This window comes from Passer montanus, unplaced genomic scaffold (assembly GCF_014805655.1).
Source record: "Passer montanus isolate IOZ18808 unplaced genomic scaffold, ASM1480565v1 scaffold39, whole genome shotgun sequence".
Taxonomy (NCBI): domain Eukaryota; kingdom Metazoa; phylum Chordata; class Aves; order Passeriformes; family Passeridae; genus Passer; species Passer montanus.
The window spans coordinates 5,997,253-6,022,984 of record NW_024368707.1 but is presented as its reverse complement, the minus strand read 5'-3'; the positions used below and the strand labels follow the sequence as shown (position 1 = coordinate 6,022,984).

General features: G+C 40.1%; 1 protein-coding gene across 3 annotated transcripts; it reads left to right on the top strand.

The window, feature by feature from the left end:
* The first annotated feature begins 1,093 nt into the window (after window positions 1–1,093).
* SPICE1 (spindle and centriole associated protein 1) lies at window positions 1,094–23,841 on the top strand. 3 transcript variants are annotated; one of them, XM_039717956.1, is made up of 17 exons: window positions 1,094–1,227; window positions 1,677–1,724; window positions 2,858–3,004; window positions 6,835–6,937; window positions 7,702–7,823; window positions 9,365–9,450; window positions 9,839–9,981; window positions 10,233–10,370; window positions 11,116–11,381; window positions 14,586–14,717; window positions 15,345–15,492; window positions 16,951–17,175; window positions 19,174–19,550; window positions 20,854–21,025; window positions 22,394–22,496; window positions 22,828–22,906; window positions 23,712–23,841. In XM_039717956.1, exons 1-17 carry the CDS (start codon window positions 1,144–1,146, stop codon window positions 23,763–23,765), a joined length of 2,427 nt encoding a protein of 808 aa, XP_039573890.1. In that variant the 5' UTR covers window positions 1,094–1,143; the 3' UTR covers window positions 23,766–23,841. The 3 variants fall into 3 exon arrangements, with proteins under 3 accessions (XP_039573890.1, XP_039573888.1, XP_039573891.1); XM_039717954.1 differs by having other exon boundaries at window positions 19,165–19,550; XM_039717957.1 differs by lacking the exons at window positions 6,835–6,937; window positions 7,702–7,823 and having other exon boundaries at window positions 19,165–19,550.
* The last annotated feature ends 1,891 nt before the right edge of the window (window positions 23,842–25,732 follow it).

Below are 25,732 nucleotides of genomic sequence, written 5' to 3'. Positions count from 1 at the left end.
ATCACTTTCAGGTGCACATGGTACCTATGTTGAGTGTCTAGATGGAAACTGAAGGTTTGAGGTGCAACCTCCACATTTGCAGCACTTTGTTAGAGGCAATTGCTGAAAGTATTTCTCAAATTATTTTTACTCCCCTTGTGATTTCCATCTTCTCCTTGTATCAACATGCAATACAATTTCTTCCCTCAATACATTAACCACTACCATCTGCATCTCCAAATGAATCTTTTTACAGTGATGCTGGTAAAGCCAGAATTGCATTGATGGGGATCCTAAGCACCAGGAAATCTTGGTGAAATGGAAGAAGTTTTGAATGAAAAGCTGACAAACCTTATGCCTTCACTTTCCAGCTCCCACAGACAAAACATTATGTTCACACTGTAATACAAAATGTTAATGGTAGCCTTTTGGAGTATTACATCATGTTTTCACCTGTGTGGAAGTGGAGTATCTGTAGCATATAATGGGGTAAATCTGTAGGGAATATAGTGCCCCCATCTGTAAACTCAGTGATTCATTTTGGAACCACCAGTTGCTTTATGGAAACCAGAAATTCCTTGTGACTACCGAGGTACACCCTTCCTCCGTGGCACAGCTAACGAGATCTGTTTGTTAAATTTAAACAAGGGCCACTCTTTAATTTCGTATCACCTTAATTTCACGGTTTGTGGGACATTCTGCTCTGAACCACCTGTAACAGCATCTGAAATACGCAAATTCAGAAATTCCCAAAGCTTCCTCAGAGGGACACTGAGAGATATCTCTGGAGGGTATTTGCACCAAGGAGGGATAATAGTGAAGTGAATGAGCAGAAAAATGAGGGCGATGCGAGACGGAAGACACAGGAGGAGCTCCCGTGGAGCGGGCTGGAGCGGCCAGGACACTGCTCTACTCAAGGGAGGCGGCGGGGGTGGCCCCTGCAGCCCTGAGGGAGGGCGGGGGCAGAGGCTGCTCCCTCACAGAAAGCCCGAGGGGCACAAGACCCGCCTTGCCATCCCGGCAGCGGGACTGCGGCCGGGAGGAGAAGGAAGAGGAGGAGAAGGAGGCGGGCGGAGGAGGCCGCGCTCCGCCCCTCCGCTCAGGGCGGCCCGAGCAAAGCCGGGGCCGGCGGCGGCCTCGCTCCCGCCCCTTCCCGCGGCCGCGATGTCGCTGCTCCGCGGGCCGCGGCCCCGCACCACCGGCAGGAAGGGCCCCAGAAAGGCGGCGGCGGCCAAGCGGGACTGGGATGTAAGTGCTCCCCGCTGCCGGGCGGCTTCCGCTGGGAAAAAGGCCCGGGAGGCTCCGTGCTGGGGGAGCCGCCGCCCGCCGCAAGGGCTGCGCCGTGGAAACGCCCGGGTTGCGTGAGGGTTCGGGCGGGCAGACACGGCGTGTGCGAGGGGGACACGGCCCCTCTGGTTCCCCGGGCCCCGGCAGAGGCCAGGCCTCCTGCGCCTCCGGGGGAAAGAGCGCGATCAGCTTTGGGGGAGGTCTCGCTCCTGGCGGCTGCCTCGGCGAGGGTGGAACGCTCTTGCAGCTCCATGAAAGTGCATGGCAGTATAGTGTTAGGCTAATTATACTGCAGTTTAAAAGTTGTTTGTGGGTTGTTTTTTGTTTTTTGTTTTTTTTAATAAAACTTTAAAAAAAAAAGTTTGCCCTCAGTTACAATTCTTGACGTGTTCCCTGGTTGCTGTTCGCAGAGTACCGTCCACGATTTGACAGTGCACCGTGCAACTCCTGAGGATATTGTAAGTTTAACAGCAGGCACTGCTCTGTCCCTGTGGCAAGGACATTTAGCTGGTTGTCTGACATAAAAAGTGCTTACCGTGCTTATGGGGATATTTTCTGCCAATGTTTAATCTCTTTTTCAAGCTTCTGAACATGTTGTCTCCTTAGTGCTAGTTTTTTTGTTTATGATACTGAGCATCTCCAGGTCCAGCAGTTGGTGTTCTTCAGTTTCCTGTTCCCACTGGGAAGCAGTAGCTGCGGTTTTTATTTCAATAAATTGCATGCCATCATAAAAGCATGAAAAACATAAATACATGAAAGGTCAGTGGATTAGTTGAAGGTCTTACTTCTGCTGGGAAGGACTGAAAGATGTGCTTTGTCTGAGGAGCCTGTCTAATTCTGAAAATATTCAATTTTCATTTAAACAATTTAACACAATTTCTTTATACTGAGTGACCTGTTGATTGCAAAGTATGTGAATTCATTGCAATAAACAGATCGTGTGTATTTACATGCATTTCGTTACATTGTATTTACATGTATTTAGATGTGTATTTACATTTTCTTGATAGCACTAATTACCAGATGGAAGAGGTAGTATGAGCTAGTATAAGTTTTGACAGGTTTTTCAGGACAGATAGTCACAGTAGCAGAGAAAGACTTGATTCTACAAGTGTTTGCCTTGATACCTTCTAGAGGCTTTAGCAAGCATTAATTTCTTTAATTTGTATTTAAACTATATATTTTTAATGTAATCTAATAGTTAGAAGAAGGGAGACACTATGTCTGATGACTGGCAATGTTAAATCAGGAAAATGCATTATGCCTTTTTAGGCACCTTACAGGTGTTAGTGTTTGGGTTTTGCCTCCCTTTACAGCTGAGAAAACTCTTGCCAAGTCAGTGGTGTAGGGCAGACAGAAATTCAGTTTTCCCCATTCATCTTTGGAACTGCTTTAAATTTGGATGGGATTTGGATGGCAATACTGATGGCATTTTACACTTGTGGATGTTTATGAGGTTGTCATTGGCACTACTGTGATGTTAACATAAATAATGTTCAGTGCATGAAAGGTGCAATCAAGAAGAGCTTGTGAGCTTTGCTCTGCATATTTTGCTTAAGATTGATTTTTGAAATTATTTATGTTTCTGTAGCTCCGTCGCCGTGAAATACACAAATCAAAAAACAAAGCATTGGCACATCTGGAGCTCCAAGAGAAAGCACTGAACAGAAAATGGAAGAAGCAAAGGCAACTGGATGCAGATTCCTTGGAGAAAAGGAAATTGGCTCTGATGCGTGAGGTGAGAGCTAAATTTGCACTTGCAGCCTGCTGCAGGTGATCTGCAGTACTCCTGGAAAACTGCTCGTGCTCATGGAAGCACAATTGCTCCCCTTGTTGATAACTTGATCCCATACATGCCCATGCTGTGTGTGCTGCATGCATGCAGTGATTGGAGTGGACTGTCTGACAAACCAGCTGTTACACAGAATTGCACATTTGACCCAGGCTGCCTGGCTGTGCCCTCTGGAATTCTGCAGGCCTCTTGTCATCTGAGCAGGAACTGTTTGCAGAGTTCAACTGTTATAAAAAGTATGTGTGTTCTTTGGGTTCTTATTGCTAGCTTGCCTTTTCTTCCTCATGTCTGGCATTTTTCTTTGATGCAAACATGAACATTTCTCTGTCAGAGGGGAGCATTGTTTATTTAAACAGAGAAAGGCCAGTGTCAAGGGGGCTGAAAGGGTGAGTCAAGAAGTTGTTAAGGGAGGAAAATTGAGGCAACAAAGACTGATGAGCTGTGGCTGACAAGCTTGTCATCTGAGGATTGAAAAGCTTGTTCTCAGCATTCTAAAGCACCCTGATTGTAAATATATTATTGGATTTACTTTTGAATATTGAACTGTAGCAGTAAACCTAAGCCTAGTTAACAGAGAAAGTAGCTGTCACTGAAAAGTGGTGGTAGATCTCCTTTTTCACATGGCAGGTCACTCTTTGCCAGGTGTTACAAAAACTAATCTGAAAATTGGCTTTCAGACCTCTGTACTCACTGAGAGTTGTTCATGCTGGTAAAGAATGATGATGAACAGTGTTCACTTAGCAGTCAAAATAAACGTGATCTGCTAGTTCTGTAAATGTGCAGTGGACTAACCATCACAATCTTCATTGTTTTGTCTTTTGTGATTTTTCAGAAGTCACTTCCTGATCTCTGAGAACATTCAAGCATAGACAAACAAATGGGAGTACTTAGAATTGAAGATCACCACCTAGTTTTCTATTTGACCCCTGTTTCTCTGCAATCACAGTAGAATTTTTGTATTATGGATATTTTGCTAATTAAGCCTCAGACTTGGACTTTTGTTACTTTGGTACTTTTCTGCCAAGTATATTTCAGCACAGTATTCAAAAAACACTGTGAACCTCTACATGACTTTCCCTAATGCAGCCTAGTTTCAATAATACTTCCATGCAGAAATAAGTTATGTATTACAAAAGGTAGATTAGACCATATTTTCTGACATTTGGCTGGGCTACCTATTATGTGACTTCATTCTTTTGCAGATGTGAAACTCATGTTTAGGAAATAGCCTTCTATATTTGTTGCTGTTTCTAATGAAAATGTACAAATCTCACATCCTCCTGAGTGGTTTTCCCCTTGATAGTTGAGATTATTTTATTCAGTTTACTTTGTGTTTACTTCTGAATCAGTGAAAAGGAAGACAAAAGGAAATTATGCCAAGATAGAAACACAGAGACAAAACCAAAACAGAATAACAAAATAAAAAGAGAAGAGTTACCGTTTTCACCTCTCCCTAACTGAAATCTTGTTAATTGCCAGGTCCTGTTGTTCAGAGTAACTGTGGAGATAGCGTCTCCCAGTAGAGCACAACCACTGAGAATTGTTTCCTTGTCTGTTACCTTGGTGATCTTTTTCTTTTAGTGTTGTAACTTTCTAAGCCTCTTGAATCTTGCTCAACTGCAAAGACTTGGAGACAAAAGCTGACACGGTGCTATTAGTGTTGTTTCTCATGTAGTTGTGTGTTGAACAGACAGACATTACAAAAGAGTTACAGAATAGATACGCAGAATTTTAATATTTTGGGGATTGATCTACCTAAAAATCTGAATGAAAAGATAATGAGCTTACTCTGAAACTTAGGACTGTGAATTTGTAGGTACCACACAGATTGGTCCTGTAGCAACTTATTTTTGAAATAATGTTAGTGCATTGCACCAAAGAGTAAAGGTAAATGGATTATTGTAGTGGAGAGACTTTAGGATAAGTCCAGTTTATTTGCTTTGATAAGAGTCTGAAACATGAGGGAAGGTGATTTTTAATGAAATTTGTAGGTGATACTAAACTGGGACAAAGCACACTGCCCAGTGAATTTGTCCACGGCATGTAAATGGGCCTAAAGGGGTTACAAGATGATACCACTTTTTCCTCTCATCACAAGCAAATGTGGGCTAATCTACCTTGGGAGCAATGCTCTAAAAATGTTCATAACACATTCAGCAGGAGGGTAGAGCTTAGGAACCTGCTGATGCCAAAAAAGATTTAGTGAGGAGGCTAAAAACAAACTAATCGGGATAATTTTTGTCTGATTACACACAACACTCTAATTTTAATTATCTTCAGGAAATCAATCATATAAACTTTTTTCTTTTTTCTTTCTATAATTTTTTTTCTTCTGCCCATCTGGTATAATAACTTTATCTAAAAACCTGCATTGTTTTGATGTCAGATGGAAAGACTAGATTTAGCTTGTATCAGATGTGAAAATTGAACAGTGGCCTGAAAAATTATATCTGTGAAGTGCTTGAAAGATGAACATTCACTGACTTGCTATGAGAATTATTATGAGAAGTCTAATTTACTGCAGTGCAAGCTCAAAAGACTAGAAAAGCATGAAACTCAGATATGTAGGAATACTTTGACATAACAAAGCATGTAGTAAAATAGGATGTTGAGGAGAAACAAGTGAAATGCCATTGCCTAGAATTTTTTGTATGAGGCTAAATGTAAGCCAGCAAAGTTACCAATGGACCTTGGAAATAGCTCTGTGGAGATAACAGCATAGAGTACTGTGAAACCATTTCAAAACAGTTTCTTATGATTCCTGGAGGAGCAAAAATTGTCAGTCAGTTTTCAAATTTTGAGTAGGAAGGCATACTTGGGCCTTTTCTGTGAGGACTTCTGAAGTACTCACAGTCTCTGTATCAGTTTGATGAACCATGATGGAGGTCACTTGCATACCTCCTCTCAGGTTTTTAAGAATACCTACCTTCTCTCCAGGTTGTGGGATATAATTTTACTCGTTTTTGATTTCCAGCTTTTGAATGAAGCCAGGCATCAGTGAGGAGCTTTAAATTGTGCTCTGTTCACAAGGCCCCATCCACAGTCAGCTCCATTTGGCTCATGGTAGCTGGATGCCTCTTGCTTGGCAATCCAAGACATCCTTCCTTAGGAGGAACCTGTTGTGATGGACTTCATATACTAGGGAGAGACTTTGGGAGAGAGAATTTGGGTACAGAAGCTGTATTTTCTGGAGATTCCCAAAATATCTTCTGATGCCAGATGTAGTCAGCTGTGTTTACCTCTGTTGGAACTTTTGGTGGTATGTGGCTTAAGTTTTAGGTAGGATTTTCAGGAGGCAAGACTGAGTGAAACAAGTCTGCTAGAATTGATTTGAATATCAAATAGTACATGTTTTGGGTGTCAGATGTAGGTAAGTGTTCTATGACTTAACATTGAGATCAAATGATTTGAGCTTTTTTTTTTTTAATTGCTATATATGACTTTTTTTTGATGAGCATGTAGTAAATACCCAGCTTCTTGTGTCAGGCTGGAAGGAGAAGAGGGAGTGAAAAGAATTGTTCTAAAGAGAGTCAATGCTGATGGGGGCCTCAGAAGTAATAACTGTTAAATTTTTCAGAAAAACAGTATGAATTCTAGTTACTCTACATGAAGTATGGTGTTCTGATCTATCTTATTTGGGATCTAATTGCACAATACCAACTTTGCAAACGTTCTCTTGTTGGCTCTTCTCTTGGTAACTGTTTAGAGGAGCAATACCAGGGGCAAAAAAAGGAAGTTATCAGTCTGCTCAGTGTAAAGTTTCCTTATGCTTTCAGATTCTGTCTGATCAGTACCATTTGCAAGATGTATTGGAACGATCTGGTCAGGTTATGGCTGTGGCAAAAGACTTGCTTGAGGATGCTCCTCGCACCCGAACAGGTAGAACATCTCATCTATGTGTAGTAGCCCATTTAAGATGATCTCCTTGCTTTCCATGAATAGTCTTGCTTTGCAAAGCATTCTTTTTAACTGCTTTCATCTCATTGTCTAACGTGGTGTGATTGATCCTGTTCATGTTGGATGGAACACAGGTGAGGCTATCACCTCCCATGGCAGGGGAGAGTGACTGATGGCTGGTTATTCCACTGTATTGGTCCACTGTGGAATTTCATGACATGTGCTCTGTAACACCTCTGTGCTCACCATTTCATAGCCATTTTTTACTGGCTTGTGCAGAGCAGCATTTTGAGCTGTTGCAGTAGTTCTGATTCTCATTGCTGCATGAGCTGACTCTTTCCTCTTGGATATGACTGAAGATTTATCAGCAATATCAGCTTTTCCTTTTCTTAATTTGGCTTGTGGATCCTTGTGCTGCTGGAAGGCAGGATTGGCTATTTGTATATGAAATCTTAAACCTAGGGGTTTTTCTCTGTAGGCTGCCATTCTCTTTTGTTCCTGGTGACTTTGATCCTGCAAGCTGCTTCTGCACAAGTGAATTTATGCGGGTGGGAAGGATAAAAGCTGGGTATGTGGCCCAGTGTATTAAATTGTCCCTATGGTCAGTCTTTGGTTGTTGTTTAAAGTGACATCCCTGTGACCATTTTTTTGTGAAGTACAGGAGCTTGATTTTCAGTATAAAGTCCTGCAGCATAAGTACAGACCAAGCCCTCTGTGTTCTTCCCTGTGTTGTTTAATTCCCCTAGGTTTTCCTAATGTAACAGTGGCTCCTAACTGTGACCTAGAATCATCTCAAGGACCCATTGTACAAAAAAGTCATCCACCCAGTCAGCTTTCCATCCTTAGTGAATCTGTCATGGATTCCCAGGTAATGTATATTTTGTTCCATGCGTACCCATCCTGTGGCTTTTTTGTTTGCACAAAATAAGACTATTCAAAGATAAGAATTTCCAAGCAGAACTAAATTGGCTTTTGTTGATAACATTCATAGAAGATAAGATTAAAGAGGTGAGTTTCTTTTGTGAGACTCTGGGAATCGTGATTTTTTTGATTTAACTCTCAGATATGAGAAACAAACATTATGTCTCGTAGAAACTCTCTCACATTAGTGTGCCCTCCCTTTTAAATTCTGGAATTCTCAGAAAGAGCACAATGTGATTACAGTCTAGGAGAAGAACTTCTGTGTCACTTAACTAATTCGCACATTTCAGAGTATGTCTGTGATTTACCAGTTATGTCTGCCTATATGGGGACACAGTTATTTGTATCCCAATTCACTCCATGGCCTTGATGACTCCTACAAGTTTAACTTTTAATATTTTGCATTATTTTATATTTATTCAGATTTGTTGTAAACAATTTTTAAATTGTTTAAAATTTAATTTAGTTTGTCTTTGTGCTCTGTTTTCTTTTAATAACATATTGTACCAGGAATGCTCACTGGGGTTTGAGAGCAGGCATGTGGTGCTGCCAGAAAACTTCCCTCTGATGAAGACCAAACAGGCTGTTGGGAGCAAAAGTGGTGGTGTCATATTCCCATGGCCCTCTACTTCCATTTCCTACTATCTTGCAGAAATATCTCTAATCTGAGTTGTGGTACTTCTGTGTTAGGTGTTTTGGTGTGGCATTTGTTTTTCCATTTTTTTAATATGAGGAGCAAACTGCAGTACCTTTGTAAGCTGTGCCACTGGATGCAGGCTTCAGGATAACCTGAAATTTTTGAAAGAAACACGTATTGATGGTGTGCCAAGATTCTGTGAGTTCTTATGTGTCTACAAAAATCACAGTTAAAGGCTGTCTGGTGAAACCTACTCAGCAGCTCAGAAACCTGGCAGTTTGAGGAACCCTAATTCCAAATTTGATTGTTTGTATTTAGGTATAATTGTAGTTGTACATAGGACTGTATTTTGTTCTGGTTGCATTTTACACACAGACTATAAATGTAGTTTTGCTGGTCTCATTATGAAGTTGTTTAGCTTTTAATGTCAAATGACTGAAATGTTACAAATGGTATGAATTTGGGTTGCTTTTCCATATTTTGCCTGTTATATTTCTGTTTTGGTACATTCTTAACAGCTTTTATTTTATCCTCTAGTTTGCATGGGTTTTCATATTTAATATAAATCATATGAGGAAAATATTGGTTATTTAATTAGTCACTTGCTGTGTTATTTTCAGAGATACTGATACTGTCAGTATCAGTGTTTCTTAGGTACTAAAGTCCCCCAGAACTTTCTACAAAGGGGTGTGGATTTGGGTTTTTTTCCTGTGTGGTATTTTTATTTTAAGTATGTTTTGGCGGGGAGACTAAAACAAATGCTTTTATTTTTTTTCTTTAAACAATTCCATTAAATTGGTCTCTAACTTCTTCTGAATTCTGTTTTGTTTTCTTTGTTGTCTTTTGAGAAGGCTCTTAATGAAGAGGAGGAGGAAGCATTATCAGAAGATGGACAACATAACGTTTTGGGTTTCAAATCCAGCATCAATTCTGACAGGTCAGTACAAACACAGGTTTCCACCTGCTTGACACTGGAAACAGGTGGAGTTAAAAGCGTGTTGAATGGGTATAGTTAAGTTCTTCTGTTTCCTCTTGCCCTCCTTTCTTGATATCAGAATTCCAGGGAAAGGCCTTGTTGTGACATTGAGACTGGGAATGAAAGTGAGTAGGGAGCTCACCTGAACAATTACAGTTAATCTTAGGAGCTCTGTCATGACAGATAATATTCCAGGGAAAGGCCTTGTTGTGACATTGAGACTGGGAATGAGAGTAGGGAGCTCACCTGAACAATTGCAGTTAATTTTAGGAGCTCTGTCATGACAGATAACCTGGAATCATGCCAATTGTCCTGTTACAGTTCACTGTTATTCTTGTTTTGAATGTAGGCTACTTCGGTTGTTGAGAAAAGAAAATTCCTTGGTGAATTCTCCGTTGTGGGTTGAAAAGGATGTGAGAAAAACCACCTTATCACAGGAATCAAATGTGCCTCGGACTCCAACAACTGTTTCCCCTTTATTGGACCACTCAGGTTGGGTTTGCCAAATCACAGCGAGGTTGTTGGGCTGTTCATAGGATCCTATCTGGAATTCCTTTCCTGGGTGGGGGTCTGAGACAGAAGTGTATGCTAATTTGGCTCAGACTAAAATAATTGATGCTAATTTATTTTCAGACTAAAAAGCCAGCTCTTACCATAAAATTAGTCTGGAACATACTACTATTAAGGACATGCCCAAAATATTTCACATGTACTTTCTTTTCTTTGTTTTGTGTTTAAATCAGCCCTCAATGCTACCAGTGTAATCAAGAGAACCCATTCCAGACTTCAGAATGAAGATGAAGAGTCTGTAGACTCCATTGACACTGTGAGACAAGTGCTGAACCCAAACTCAAGGAAACAAAAGCAAATTGCAGCAAAGAGTTAAGTACTTTTAAAAATAAAATACCCTTTGTCCAAGGTCCTTAATTTTATAAGAGAATGTGGGTTGGAAGGGACTTTTGGGAGTCATTGCAGGGCTAATACCAAAGTTTGATGAGGGGGTCTTTGAGTCTTGAGCATATCTCAGGCTGTATGTTCCACAGCTCCTTGTGTAGTGTATTTCCCCTGTGTTCTGCACATTCATTGGTAAAGCAGAGTCCATGGGAATTTGGGAACTATAAAAATGGCCCTTTGGTGCTGCCTGTGGAGTCCTCTCCTGGGCAGGACTTCTCTAGTTCTGATCCAGATTTGTGTTCTGTGCTGCACAGATCAAAGATGCATTTCAGTCCCCATATTCTATGTGTTTGTATGAGGGGCCTGGCATCAGTTGCAAGCTGTAACATGAAAGGAGAGTTGCTTACTGAGTATGAGAAAGCAGCTGATGTTTTTCATTAGCAGACTATTTCCATGCATTTAACTGGAAAAAAGTACAAACAGGTGTATCCAAGATGAAAGCACCAAACAGTTGTGCTTGAGAGATACTACTGTGACAGCAAAAAATGTGGTTTTTAGGATCTGAAAATAGCTGGAATAACTGGGAGACATGCTTTGATGGTCTGTTTCATCTTGTGGCAAGAGGGAGGGCATTTCCTTTGATTTACTTCAATAAACAATGCAGTTTCATTAGTACTGCAAAGATCTCTATACAAGTTGAAATTCCAATGACCCCTTTTTCTTCTCCTTCAGTGAAAAGAAAGCAAGCTGCACAGAACTCTGCAAGACAGAAGAGAGGTGATTCTCCAGCTAATTTAATCCAGATTGACCTTCAGAGGGACAACAAGCCCAGCCTAGATGTTCTCAGCCACATGATCCAGGAAGTAGAGCATGAACTGGAGGAATATGAGCGATGTACAGGTCGTGAGGTCCCAAAAAAAGAGAGGAGTGAAGGCCTGTCTGGGTTTACGCTGTCACTGGTGAACGCTCTCTGCCGCTTGATGCGCTACCTCAAGGAGGTGAGAGACTTAGGACTGCCCCTGGAGACTGAATAAAAAAGAGTGTAAAGTTATTTTACAGATGTGAACTTTGTTTTTTTTCTGGCTTCCAAGCATTATACATTGAACTTTGATTATCACATGCAATTAGGAGTTAAAACTTTTAGTTTGTCAGGAACTGGTTTATTAGGAATTGGTATCCCTAGTGAAAATGGAGGCATTGACTGCAGTGAGAGTCTCTCAATGTCTAAGGGCAGAAAATACCAATTGAAATAACTTTAAATTATTATTTACATATACTCAGAGTTGTAGCAGGGTAATAACTACAGCATTTTTTGCAAATTCATTTTCTTCCTTTGCCTCCCAAAGGTGATGCTGTTGTCACCAGAGCAGTGGACCCAAATCCCCTATTTTCCTTCAGGGATTCCTTAGTCCTCTTTTAGTATCCAGAACAGCAACTTTGCCTTAAGCAGGAATGATCTGAAGTGCTCACTGTAACAATGCACAGCTGGGAATTAATGGAATTCTATAAAGATCACCTGTGTGCCATGTAGAAACTTTTTTTAAAAAATAAAAGGAAAACCAAAAAGTGTTCTAGTTCATCTGTGTCCCAGAGCTGTCAAGAGGCAACAGTGCCTCACAGATAATTTGGTCTGTGTAACATTTTAAACCAGATGATGACAGTTCCTGCACTCTTAATAGGTGCACAGAATATATTATCTAAATGCTTATGCTCTATTTCATAGCAAAGGTAATAGATCTCTAATGAATGTGGAACTGTCTAATTTTGGTTCCTTTTCAAAAGGTATAATAATTGAAAGGGGGAAACCCATCTTATTTTAAAATTGTTTTTCCTTTCCAGATGTATAATAACTTAATCCTTACATTACACTGTATTTAATCTGTATGGAAGAATTTACTTTGATTAAATCCTGGAAGCAAATAGTAAGTAATTAATCCAAGAGTGAAAAGCAACTGCCATCAGAAGATGGACGTCAGCTGAGAAAGTCTTGTGTTTTAAAACAAGTTAATAATGCTTGGCTTTTGTTCAAATTGTAACAGAATTAAATTTGGTTCTTTTTCAGTTATAAGGAAGGATCTTAGCATTTCAGTAGAATGTTTTCTGTTTATTAGGAATACATCAATTTAATAGCATCCAGTTTGTTTTATAAATGTAATTGCAGTTATAATCCTATTTATTTAGATTGTCTTTAATTTTTCTACAGAAATGAGTTATTCCTGAGCCTCAGACATCTTCCAAAGCTATTCTCATTATTTTTCTTGTTACCATTCCATCCTTCCAGAAGTGATTGTTTGCATAATTGTCTGCCACACACACAAATTTACTACCTAAATTCTTAAGTAAGCAATATTACAGAGTCACTCAAGCTGCATAATGTGGTTAATTGTATTCAAGCTTGCTTGAGATAGATACTGCATTCATATTCTAAAGTGACTTTTCTCCCTTTTCAGGGTGGCTTAATTATAGTTATAATTTGAGAATTTGCTGGGAAGAAGTCCAGCTTGTCTTGAGTGTTTTATAAAACCTGGTCCCTGTGATGGCAGACACAGATCAAGCACTTGTGTGCACCATCTGTCTTGCCTAGCCAACAGAGTTAGCAGACTTCCAATGCCTGAATTATAACTGGCAGTGCTTTTTAAGAACATGACTTTGCAGGGGATATTTAGAAAGCCCCTGATTTTAGTTAAACAGTCAGTTAGCCAGTCTTCATGAAGTTTCAAAGCTTTTGGAGAGATTCACTTCCTCCCCTTTCAGTTTTGCTGCAGAAAATCAGAAGGATTGCAATAAAGGACATTGCCTAATTTATTCTCAAAAATGTATCTAAAAAGTAGGAAGAGAAACTTTAATTCAGGAATCTTCCATGAAAGTGTTTTTATTAAGTGATTAACAAACCAACCAACCTATAAGAAGGAAGTAGTGACTATAGAAGGGGCTAGAAAAAAAGAAACTTCTGAAATGTGTGTAAAAGCATATGAAATTCGTAAATGGAAATGGATAAATGTGATTTGGTTTCTAAACTAATTTTTAGATCACCTTCCAAGTGCTAGAAGGTGATCAGTCTAGCCACTTGGAAGGTGCTAGATCCTTAATTAATCATTCCCTCCTCACCCTCATTCTGCTAAGAAAGCTGTTTCTTTGTCAGACCCACATGACAAAGAGTATGATCATATTCCCTGAATCTGTGCTGCTCTGTTCTCCCTGTCTGCTGCCTGTTCTGGTGCAGTGTTCAAGCTCATGTGATTAGAGCCACACCTGGCAGTGGGCTGGGATGAAAATATTTCTTTCAGGATATATCAGACCTAAATCCTACCTGGGGATAGGAATAGATGTTACCCTGATGGTTTCCCTATGCATAAATGTAAGACAGAGCTACTTGGAAGCTTTTCCTCCAAAACTAGGTTAGTGCTGTGTAGGATTAGTAGATACAGTAGCTCATCCAGATGATCTCAGGCATCAGAAGCTTCATTGCTGCTGCCAGGGTAGAAGTGCTTATTTTGTGCTGTACAGATTTCTTTATCTATTTTCTGAGCCAGCATCCTTCACTTGGATCAATACAAAAAACCCTGTTCTCTCCAGCTGCAAAGGAAACAGAAAATGGATGGTTTGCCTCTCATATATTTAAAGGAGGTGTATCTGCCTGCCTTTGTGTCTGGTGGCAGTATCTGTGAGTTAGTCTCAAAAACATTCATTTTTTTCATTCATTTCATGTGGATGCAGAGCTGTTTGGTTATCATACTTTGAAACCCTGTACAACTTTTCCTCTCTGATGGAAAACATTAGAAAGCAAGTATGTTCTCCTTTACTTAGTCAAATTTGTCTTCATTAATGAATTAGGGAAACTAAAGATTAGGTACAAGTATCACGGGAAACTGGCAAGCATCAGCACACCTGAACATTCAGTGACTTAAGAAACTGTATCTGTGCAGAGAGAAAATGCTTTTAGTCACATCCTGTAAAAGCTGTAAAGGCGGAAGAACAAGGATGTCTAGGATTCCCTACAGTGTCCTGGAGGATCAGAGACAAACAGTTAAGCTCTCTGACAGTTCTCAACGCCAGACAATTTGATTTTGTCATAAAAGTAATAAAATTTAGCAATAGTGGGAAGAGCTGTTACATTATGATGACATAATGACTCATTCTTGTTTTCAAATATGAGTCTGTGTTGCTTTATAGTAAGTTTTCATTTTTTTCTCCATTTTTAGGCTGAAATGCAGCTGCATGAGAAAGAGATGATGAGGCAGCAGCAGGAGGAGTTGTTGAATGAACATAGAGAACTGATTGATGCACTGACTGCTGAAGTTCTTCAAGTAAGGGAAGAAAACATTACTGTGCAGGTACTGAGTCCCCCTTGCTTCTTACCAATCAGCAGATTGCATGTTAGAATTCTGAGTTCTGTTGCAAATATGGGCTGAGATGCATTGTCTCGTGTTCTGGAGATTTTAACCATAAACAGAAAGAAACTGATAAAATTGCGTGTGGAGCCCAAGAATTACAGTAGCAGGTATGGGTATGAGATGTGGAAAGTTGTTTGTTTATCTTTATTTAACTTCAAAGCCTGAGAAAGTGCTGGTTCTGTGAAACTGACCTTTACTTTATCCATCTAAAAGTTTAGGCATTTTCTTTCACACTTCTATACTGTTAACACTACTGGAGCAATGAGTAGATGTAATACTACATTTTCCTTTTTTCAGTTGCCAGTGGAGGTAGATTTGATCAGTGGCTACTTTTGGGAATGATGCAGTTAAGAAATCTTAGGAAGTAATGTCATGAGTAAGAAAAGGCAAAACACATGATTTCTGAATGAGAAACATGGAGACAATAATATTTAATCCTCATTGGAATCCTACAGAATCATGCAGTAATATTAAGAGGCCAAACTTCTTATCAGGACTTCTTCTAATTTATTTTGGTAGAACACAAATTCCTGTAATTCTGTATATGGGGTTTTTTTATCTCCTTAGAAGAAACTTCAGCAATACATGACAGTAACAGATCAAAAGCTGATGTGTCTCACACAAGCATTTAAAGGCCTCCCTTTAGAAGAACCAGAAAGAGAACAAAGTCCAAAACATTTTGGAATTGCAAACAGAGGCCCAGCAAACAGCCAAGGTGCGTACAATGAATGTGTGAAGGATGAAAGAGAAGTTGTTAGTTTATCCCTGTGGAAAATCTGGTATTTAATAGATGTCTGCTTGCACAAGTTCCCTTGCAAGAGTGTGAATGTCACTTCTGTAAATTCACAGGCCACAGGTTCTGCTGTGAGCACAAGCAAAGGAGGAGAGTAGCTTTCCCCCATTAAGGTGACATCCAAAGTCAGTTTCATTCTGAGGCTCCTAAAAGAACCCCAGAAACCCAAAGAAGTCAAACCCAACAGAATCAGGATCTCAGCTTCCTGTTGCTGAGCAGCCTGACAGTCTGAGATTGGTTCTTGCATAAGACACTGGAGGTCGCTGCTGGCCAGAACAGCAGCAGCTGAGACACGGAACCAACCAGCCAGAGAGGTGTCACTTGGTGTTTGTGGCTCTGTGTGAGAGCGTAGTGACCAGCTGAGTGATGTGTGACATGGAGACAGGCTAAGCTGAGCCAGTAGATGGGTGCCCAAACTAACCAAACAGGATTCAACTTGGACTGTTAATCACCTTTCACCACTGAGTTTCCTCCCAGCTGTCTTTCCTGGTCAGTTGTTTAAATGCATTGCTTTTGCTCCCAAGGTCAGTAACTTCTTGTGAATCCCAAAATTTCTCAGAGTTACTTGTATTATGTAGTTAAATGTTGGTTTTGTGAATTTTTGTGTAGCTAAAAGCTTTCTTCCTGGAAAGATTTTCTTCTTTGGAAGGAGCCACATACCAGATCCTTTTTACCAGATCCAGGCCTTGTAAAAGCAAACAAAAGGAAACTACCCCCAAAATATAAAATCCAAACAGTCAGAAGAGCACACCTCAAAAAAAACCCCCAACCTAACACCCAAACCTTCACATTCATCAATTCTGCAGCACTAGAATTTTCAAATCTTTTCCTTATTTTCCTAGTTAAAGGAAGAATCTTTTTTTTTCCCACTGAAGAGACATCTCATTTGAATTAAATTATAGTGAGATGAGCAGAGCTCAAAAGCCTTGAATTGTTTTCTAACAGCATTGTTGCCATCGAATTTATAATGTGGGGGATTAGGACAAGTAAATAAGTCTGATTTTCTCAAGACTATGTTGCCAAATGCAGTTCAGATACCTGTTCAAGTCATATATCTGTAAGTCTTGTGCATGAGCTACTAACAGATCTCATGCTACTGAAATTGTGAGGCTGTGTGTAAGAGTTGTTCTTGCTCTTATGGCCAGTAAAGATTTATAATTTGCTTGAGTGAAAGACTTCTGTACCTGGACATCAGAAGAAAGGTGTAGAACATATTCTACTCTTGTCTGTCTTTTCAGTTGTCTGAACACAGGAGTTGTTATTGATATTTTTCCCTATACTGCTATTTCACTATAAGTAGTTTTTGTACTTTTTTTTTGTTTGGTTGGTTTGTTTTGTTCATTTGTTTAACTTTTATGCCTGCTTTGTCTTTTTCTTTAGAAAAACCTGATTTGACCTACTCTGAGCCCAGGCCTGAAGCAGGCAATAGGGAAAATATGCTGAAATTTCCACAGGAAGAACTTCCTTTCACGTTTCACCCAGGGCCAGGTGCCTCAAGTGATATGAGACCTGGTAGAAGCTTCCCAGCTCACATCTTCCAGCCAGCTGTGCTGTTGTCCCCACCACAGCAGAAAAGCAGTCAGGAATTGTCTTCCCTCCAGAATGGTGAGATCTCTCTGACTGCAGTAGGCTTAGGAATCTGTGCTGTGTGTTACTGTTTCAATCTTACACTACCTCTGAAGATGCATTTTCCATGGAAAATTATTAATCTGTGTGCCTAGACATATGGGCCCTAGAGCTGGAATATCCTACTGCTGCACCCAGATATGCATTTCCTTTGTTACTCTGCCTGTTGCTAGACAGCCTTTACACTTCCTGTTTTCCATCTGCTGGCAGCAGTCCTGCCAGTGGCAATCCAGAGTGACATTTTTATTCTGTACTCATTTTGATTGTTAGATCTGTGTGATTGCTGAAGCTCTTTATTGATGACCTACAGCACATCATTTCAGATTTCCGTCTGCTAATGGTGTAATCCAGCCTCCATCACCTTTAATGGTGGGACCACTGAAGCCTGGAACTTCTGTTTCTGCAATGTTGCAGACACACCAGGATGTCTGTAGGCTCTGTGTTCCTGCTTTGAGCCAATTTTCCCAACAAAGGGGTTTTTGGAAGCTGTGGGAGCAAGGTTCCCATTCAATACACAGGAAATGGTTGATGAAATTTTGGGTGAAAGTGTGTTACTAAATAACCGGGTAGCTCAGTCCTGTCTCAGTATCCATAGCTCAGTTCTGGTTCATGGGAGGAAGAAAGTTCATCAGGGTAATTAGGGAAGGTGTTTCTCATTTATCCTTACTGGAGTGAGCAGAAAGAAGCACACTGTGGCTCTAAAACTGAGCTGTTTCCTGCTGCAATTGTCACTGTACACACATGCATCCCACGGGACATACCAGGGCCCTGGATAACACCCTTGTTGAGAGGCAGATAATTACATCCACGGCCAGATTGATGGTGGCTGACAAGAAGGAGGGTACAGGAATGGGTTTTGTGGTTTTTCTCCTTTTTCCTCCCTTTTAGCTGTTGTTTTTTAAGCCTTTTCCAAGTCAGAAAAATAACCAAAAGTCCTTTTGATTTTTAAGGAGTTGGCTGGGCAATTGGAAATTTTTATCTAGTTCAGCCACTTGGTGGTCTGCTGTGCTGTGAGGAGGTACATAAACAATCTGGAGGAAATGAACTGAAGGTCTTGATCTACAAAGAGCAATGTCTAGTTTCAGTTCCCTTGAGAACTGTCAGATGTCTTCTGTCATTTGAAACCGCAACGCAGAATTGTATTCCAAGATTTCTCTAGAATATATTGTTCCTATCTTAAGACTGATGCTAAATGGCCCAACAAATGTTAAACTCAATGAATGTTTTTTTATGCTCATAGCTTCATAAAACACACTTGAGTGTAATTTTTTAAGTGTTCATCTCTGCTCAAGAGGCAAAAACTAAAGCTTGTGAAGGAATGGTCCATTTGGTGTATGAAGCATAGAAAATCTGGTTTTGGTCACAAAAGTCAAGTTGGACTTAGCATGTAGCAGCAGACAGTGCTGTAACTGTAGTCGTGTCTCTGTGGAGTATCATCTCTTTGCTGATGATGACCACAAAAAAATACCTGACTACTTTTGTTGGCCACAGTGCTTCCTCTTCAGGGGCTGAGTAGTTAGTTTATTATCATGCCAAAAGTCTTGTATTTTTTTGTTTCAGTATCCTAAAAGTTTTGTTAATAACCCAATGTGAATATCAGAACTGAAACAAAAACCATTTATTAGTCAAGGTAACTAAATTTTGGAAAATGGAGGACAACTAAGAAATAGTATTTTATCTGTCAGGTAAGAAATTTAAAACAATTCATCTTCTTAGTGATTGTCAATCTTGAACTAAATCATTTAAATGTAAGACTGTTTGCAATAGGAAATACTCACCTAGTGAGTTCTTACAGCTTGATATTGCATAGAGTGGTTTGGATCAGTACCATAACACCATTCAGGCCAGATGTTACAATTCAAATTCCTGCTTGCTTATTAGTAACCTGATGCAATAAAGTCACTGTTAGTCTCCTCGGTGAGGATCTCATGTCACTGTCCTTACTGTTCCTTTATTTTGTGTTTGTAATGTTTGCAGCCGTTTCCCAGTCTGCTGAAAGAGAGCCATGCAAGGAAAGGAGCTTACCTTCCTCCCTGAGGACACAGAGCATAACTGAGGAGAACTGCCCCATATCTCAAAGGCAACCAGTTCCTCCTGCAGACAAAGACTTGGAGAGTTCCCGTGAGAAAACCAGTCTGTCCTGCCCAGGTGATGCTGGAAAAAACAGCACAGCTGAAGAGTTGCTTCGAAATGGTGATCTGCTGGGACAGATAGCTGAGCTCACACGGCAGAATGCTCTAATTAAAGCTCAACTGAGCAAATTCAGAGGTGTCCCTGGAGACAAAAGTGATTGTCTGCATCAGCCAGACCTGACACAAAATGCAGATCCTAGTCCAGACTCTTCACAAGGACAGGTCAGAATTTAACAGGAGAGGAAGGCTGGATCTCCTTTCTGCTGATCTTCTTTCCCAGAGTTTACTGGTGCTTTTTTGTCTTTCATGTTGTCACTTACTATTTGTTTGCTTTGAGACTTGTTATTTTTATTATTATTCCATAAGCAAATCAGCAGTAGTTTCTCATATTTGGCCTATGTTGTACATGGGTTCTGAAGAAGGTTATAAGGTTATGCTGCAAAAGAGGTGGTGTTGCAATGTGATCCAAGCTCTTGCAGTTTGCATACTATTAGCAGTGAAAGCACTGCACCAACCCACAGCTTCTTGTCAAGCTTGTAAAATGCATATTTAGAGCCATGTCACACATCTCTGCTACTCTGACCCAAAAGCAGATGAGATTCAAGTTAGTGCAAGTACATCTTTTGCAAATGTTTGGTCGTAGTGTATGTGCTTGTTGGGTCTTCTTGTCAGTCCTCCTCTGTGAAAATCCCAAAGATCTGGGGAAAGAGAGACCTTGAAGGCTTCAGTTTAAGTGGAAAAAAATTAACCTGCAACTAAGCAGTTACTTGGTAGGATCCCAGTGAGTGAAGTGTACATCACAAAAACATCCCTGTCCTTGCTATTGGCTTTTGTTCTACCACAGTGGCTGGTTGACTGTTAAATTAGGGATTCTGAAGATTTTTAATTTCTTAATTTAAATGTAGGCTGAGAGTGTTGTCGTTTTCCACTTTGGGTTATGCTGTGTAGTATTTGGTCATTTGGTTGTACAAGGTGATGCAAACCCCTAGTAAGTGTTGTTTTTGTGGAAGCAATTAGTGACAGGGAGGGGAAGAGATCAAAGAAATCAAAACCTGGCTTTAAGATGAGTTCCAGGACACTTCTGCCAGAAACCTGCTTTTGCTTCCCCAGACCCTCCTGAATGTGTCTCTCTGGTTAAGTATATTCTTAATTACTGGGTGGTTATTTGTTTGGGTTTGGTGGGGTTTTTTTCCTGGGGGGGGGCAGTTGTTGGTATTTTTTGGGGGGTGGGTTTGGGTGGGGGCTTGAGATTTTTTTTCTTTCTTAATTACATGGACAACAGCTGTATTTTTCCTGCTTGAGGGAAGACCAGTATAAAATACTGTAATGTTTAATCAGTTGAGGACTTAGATACAGGACAGTAAAAGGGCCAAAACCAGATTTTTCACAGAAGTGCTACATAATTATATTCCCTTTCAGTTTGAGAATTAAATGCATAGAAGTACTTGAAATATATAGTATGCACTCCTTCAGGGTGCAAATTGTAAATATTTCATTGGAAGTAATTATCCCATTATCCAAGTAGAGCCATCTCGTGGTATCAAGGAGCTTGGAGGAAAGAATAGCGGAGCTGAATCGCCAGAGTACAGAAGCACGGGATAAACTGCTGCAGTTGATAGACCAGCAGAAATCAGCTGCTGCTGATGTGGTCCCTCCAATGCTGTCTCCTGTTCCAACCCCATCCCTGAATTACACTGGTAAGTACCCTCCTTCAGGAGAAACAAAAACTAGTCAGACCATGTTTTTCTCCTTTGGCAAGTCCCTATCTGGATCAGTGGTTGTGGTCAGAACTACACTTGCTGTTAATGCCTGTGTGGTACAAACACCTCTTACTTCAGAGAGCTAAAAATATAGCAGCTAGACCTCTGCTAAAGTTTTCTTCTTAGTAATTAGTCTGCTGCAAGTACTGTGCTTCATGTTAAACCTGTTCTTTGCTTCATTCTTGTCTGAAGAACAGATGCTACATTTGGACGTTAGTAGGAACTTTTTCACAGATTGTCAGGTATTGGAATGGACTGCACAGGGAGGTGGTGAAGTCACCATCCCTCGAAGTGCTTAAGGAAAGACTGGCTGTGACACAGTGCCTTGGTCTGTTTGACAAGGTGTTGTTCAAAGGTTGGAGTCTATGATCTCTGATGTCTTTTTCAACTTAATTGAGTCTGTGATAATCTCTGGTGGTCAGCACTGGGTTTTGTAATCAGTCCTTGTGCAGACTCTTGGGTGAAAAAGACTGAAGTATTTACATCAGGCTTCTAAAACTTATGGCAGAGTGGTCATCCTATTCTTAACCCCATTTTAGTTTTTGTGCTTTGGGTGCTCTTTCCATCAGACTGTCTTGCTGAGTACTGCCTGTGCTAATAGAAAGAATGACTGGAGTCATGTAAAGAGGTAGATTAGTTGAGGGAATATACTTGCTGGTTCAAGATTCATAGTTTAGCTGCCATCTGTAACTACAAAAAAAGTTACTTTGCAGGAGGTCAGGGCTGCTTTATCTTTTCATGGAGTTATTATCATTACAAGCAGAACTGCATGTGACCCTGTGCTCTGTGTGAGACACCTGTCCTTTCCCCTGTGAAACCACAGAGGATGTATAAAGGGGGAAGGACTTAAAGAGAGGAAGAAGGGGGAGGAGGGAGCCGTGTGTGGGCATTTGCATGCAGGTGCATATGCAGTGACTCCTGGGTCGGTTCATAACACTTTGAATGCTTGTCTGGCTGTTGTAATGTAAATTCAGCATGGTAAGTAAAATCCTAAAGCAATAAAGATGAGAGATCAGAATTCTCTAAGCCTGTAATTGCCAAAAAACACAGAAAATTTAACAGTGGAAGAACCATTCTATATACGTGAGCATTGTCTGTAGTTGCTCTGAGTCTCTGCTTTCATTGTCAGTCATTTTCAGAAAGTGAGTATGAAATTGATGTTTAATCTGATGTTTTATTTCTGGTCTGTGTATCTGTGCAATTGGGAAGAGGTTGTGATACCTCTGGAAAAAACTGTAAAACAGAATGAATGTTGTGCAATGTTGCTGTGTTCTCATCAGAATCAAGCAATTATTTGTTACCTAGAAAATGCAAGGAGGACAGCTGAAGTGTCTGTTCCCATGGCAGTGGCTGCAGACAGCTCCAAAGATGACAGTGTTCCCCGTGCCAGTATGACCAGTATGAGAAGGTAAAAGTTCACCCTTTACTATGTTGTATTTGTACTATCTTAATTAGCCATGCAGTAGAAATTGAACACAACAGAGAGGTTGCCATGTGGTTTTTTGGCTTTGTGGATTTTCCCTTACTTTCTCACATTAAATTCTGCAAGTGGGACAAAGGTCTAATGGCTTTTTCACAACTTGCTATGTTTGTATTTAAAATATGTGCAATCTGACACAAGACAGATGACATGTATTGTTGAAGACTGCTGATGAGGGGTCCTAACTCAGGATCAGAGATAATATTCTAGTAGTCACTTCCATTTTTCACTTTTAAAATCTTATTTTGAATATTTCCAGGACTGTAGGAGACTCTAGCAGACCTTTAAGTGCCATGTCAGAAAGTGTCAAATTAACTTCTGTCAGCCAAAGACCAAAGGTGAGACTGAAAAATCTTCAGCCAGAAAATGTTAATATGTTGTCATGAAAGGGAAAAGATAATCGTAAGATGCATGAAGGGAGGCGAGCTCTGTCCTGTTTTAAATATCCCTAAAGGCTATTATCCATAAATTAGTGGCATGTTGGATTACAGACAATTGGTGAGAAGAGACCTGAGAACTAGTGACATTCACTATTTTCTGCCACAGAGTTGTTCATAAGTAACCCTTTTGTGCTGTGGCATCTTTGTGAGTTAGAACTGGAAACCTTTGGAAGTCTTTCCCTGGTGGCTCCAGAGAATCTCAAGCCGTGATTATGATGTACTGGTAGAGCCAAGAGGCAAGCAAGCTCTTACCCAGCTGTTGCACAAGTCAGTTGCTGAAGGATGAATAAACAAATGTAAAGAGGGCCCAATGTACATTTCTGACTCCTGATGTACAAAGATAAGGATAGCCTGTGGTGAGATGCTTTCACAGGGAGATCTGCAGTGGTACAGACTGATAAACCAGTCATAAAAGCTGTTTATAGGCTTGAAAGCAACCATGAGGACATACTAATAACCTATTTCCTGGTGTCCAAAATAACCTAAATTAGGACTGATAAGGAGAACAGAGTTAGGGTCGAGGACTTGCTATCCTGACAGCAACCTATACAGCAACCTATAGAAGTGAAATTTGAACTTATTAAGGTAGGTGTGGTAGGTGGTGTGACCCCCTCCATGGTGCTAAGGGCAGACAACAGTCCTAACACACATGTCTATGGGAAATTTACTGTATATTAATCTCACCTGGTTTCTTCTTTTACAGGTAGAAAAGCAAAAAGAAGAAGGATGGTTTGCATTATCAATGCATGTTATGTAAAGGAAGCTGAGCTCAAGTTCTGTGTTTTTAAAATATTTTTTTATTAACTACAAATAAATCACAATCTCTCTCTACAGATGTACAGTTTAACTCTGAAGTGTTTTCATGTCAGTGCCATTAGTATGGAAAGGTCCATGGGCTTGTTGTATTTGTGCCCTACAAAGCACTCTAGGAAGCTCTAGGAATGAGTTTCTGAGCTGGACACATTGCTGTGACCTTACACCTTTTCACCAAAAAATTTTTTCATGAGATTGTAAACTCAGGCTGCTGCAGCTTTACAAGTGAGCACCTTGATACCTCTGTTAGGTACGCTGAAGGCAGGAGGTTTTAGAAATCGCCTGTGAAACTTTCTGTAGCATATATTTGCACAAGATACGGGAATAAAATGTCAGGAAGAACTGAGATGAGGGAAGGTACCTGCATTGAAAACGAACCTGGAGATTAGGAAGACAGTCTGTTTCTATGGATAAGTATTTGCATCAGAAAGAATTAATTCCTTCTGTGGTTTACAGTTGCTCCCAAAAGTTGTGCTTTCTGTGCAGTTAACATGTTAGAGATTGCTTTTCAAAAATCGGATTGCTTTTCAAAAATGTCACTTAATATTTTATAGTAAATATAAAGTGACTATTTGAAGTTAAAATCAGAATCTTTATTTGCTATGTACTAAAGTATATGGTCTTTGATATAACAGAAAACTGATACATATAATTGCATTAAGCTGGTTTGCTGTGTGTTTAGGTAATATTCTAATGGCCATGGTTCTTATATTGGTTTTATTTGACTTTTTAAAGTAGTCATTATTTTATTAGCAATGATTACCTATAAAACTTAAGACTATGAGGAAATGCTTTGTTATCTGTTCCTTACCTTGTAGTAAACCTTGCCAAAAACATTTATGATGGAAATCAATAAAATGAAAATAATATGCAAGTGTGGGAAAGAAAATAGCTGCAAGTATCAAAACCAGACTTTTTTTTTTTAACTGTGAAATTTCCTCCTAAAGGTAGTGATAGGGTGGAGCCAGCCTCTGTCCTTTCAGTCAGTTCAGTTATAGGAGAATGAAGAAAATATGCTGCTTTTGTTTGTTTGTTTTGGTTTTTTTTTGTAAAGGAAGGGTTCTTCTAAACAGATCTAGAAAATTAAAAAGTGGGATTCAAAAGAGAATCTGTTAAAATATTCATTGATGCTTCCATCGTTTATTTTTCCAATGGGAAATGAAGAAGGTTTATATTCTTGTATTTTGTGAAATAACAGTTAAAATTGCTTGGAAGTAATCTTGGAAGTAATCCCTTAACTCCTGAAGAGACAGCAATGCCACAGTTGGGATGTGACTACATAACCATAGTGCCACAGGTTAATGCTGTCACCTCTGCTAATGTTAGCTACAAATGCTCTGGAATTAATGAGAATTCCTCTTAGAATACAGGATTGGAATTAATTCTTTGAGTCATCTGTTTTCTTTAACTTGGAAGTCTCTAGGTGGGAGGGACACTTCCACTCCAGATGTCTCCAATCACCTCCCACCATCTCCTCCACAGCCTGTGTCTTCCTGTGGTTCAGGCTGGAGTCACACAGTGTTCTGTGATTAGAAACAAGCTGCCCCTGGGATGTCATGGAAGTGTGTTTGCTGGAATGCTGAAGGCTCGTAAAGCTTGAGGCAGTGTCTGAGAAACTGCTAGTGCAGGGAGTTTTATGGGGGGATTGTTTTTTTGTCTGTTCTAGACCAAGAAACAAACTTCAGCTGTTGCTAGAATTTGACTCACCAACTCAAGCTTTGCTGCTTGATAAGCAGGCTGGCCTGTACCTGTCTGAAACAAAAGACTCTCGTGAGATTGACATCTGCTCCTGCAGGGAACTGCACACCTGTTGCAGGCAATCAGATTTTATATTTCTTTGTGTGTACATGTATGCATAAAAGTATGCCTCATACTGACCTGAAGTCTCATGTAAGTGAAGTCCCTGCTCTC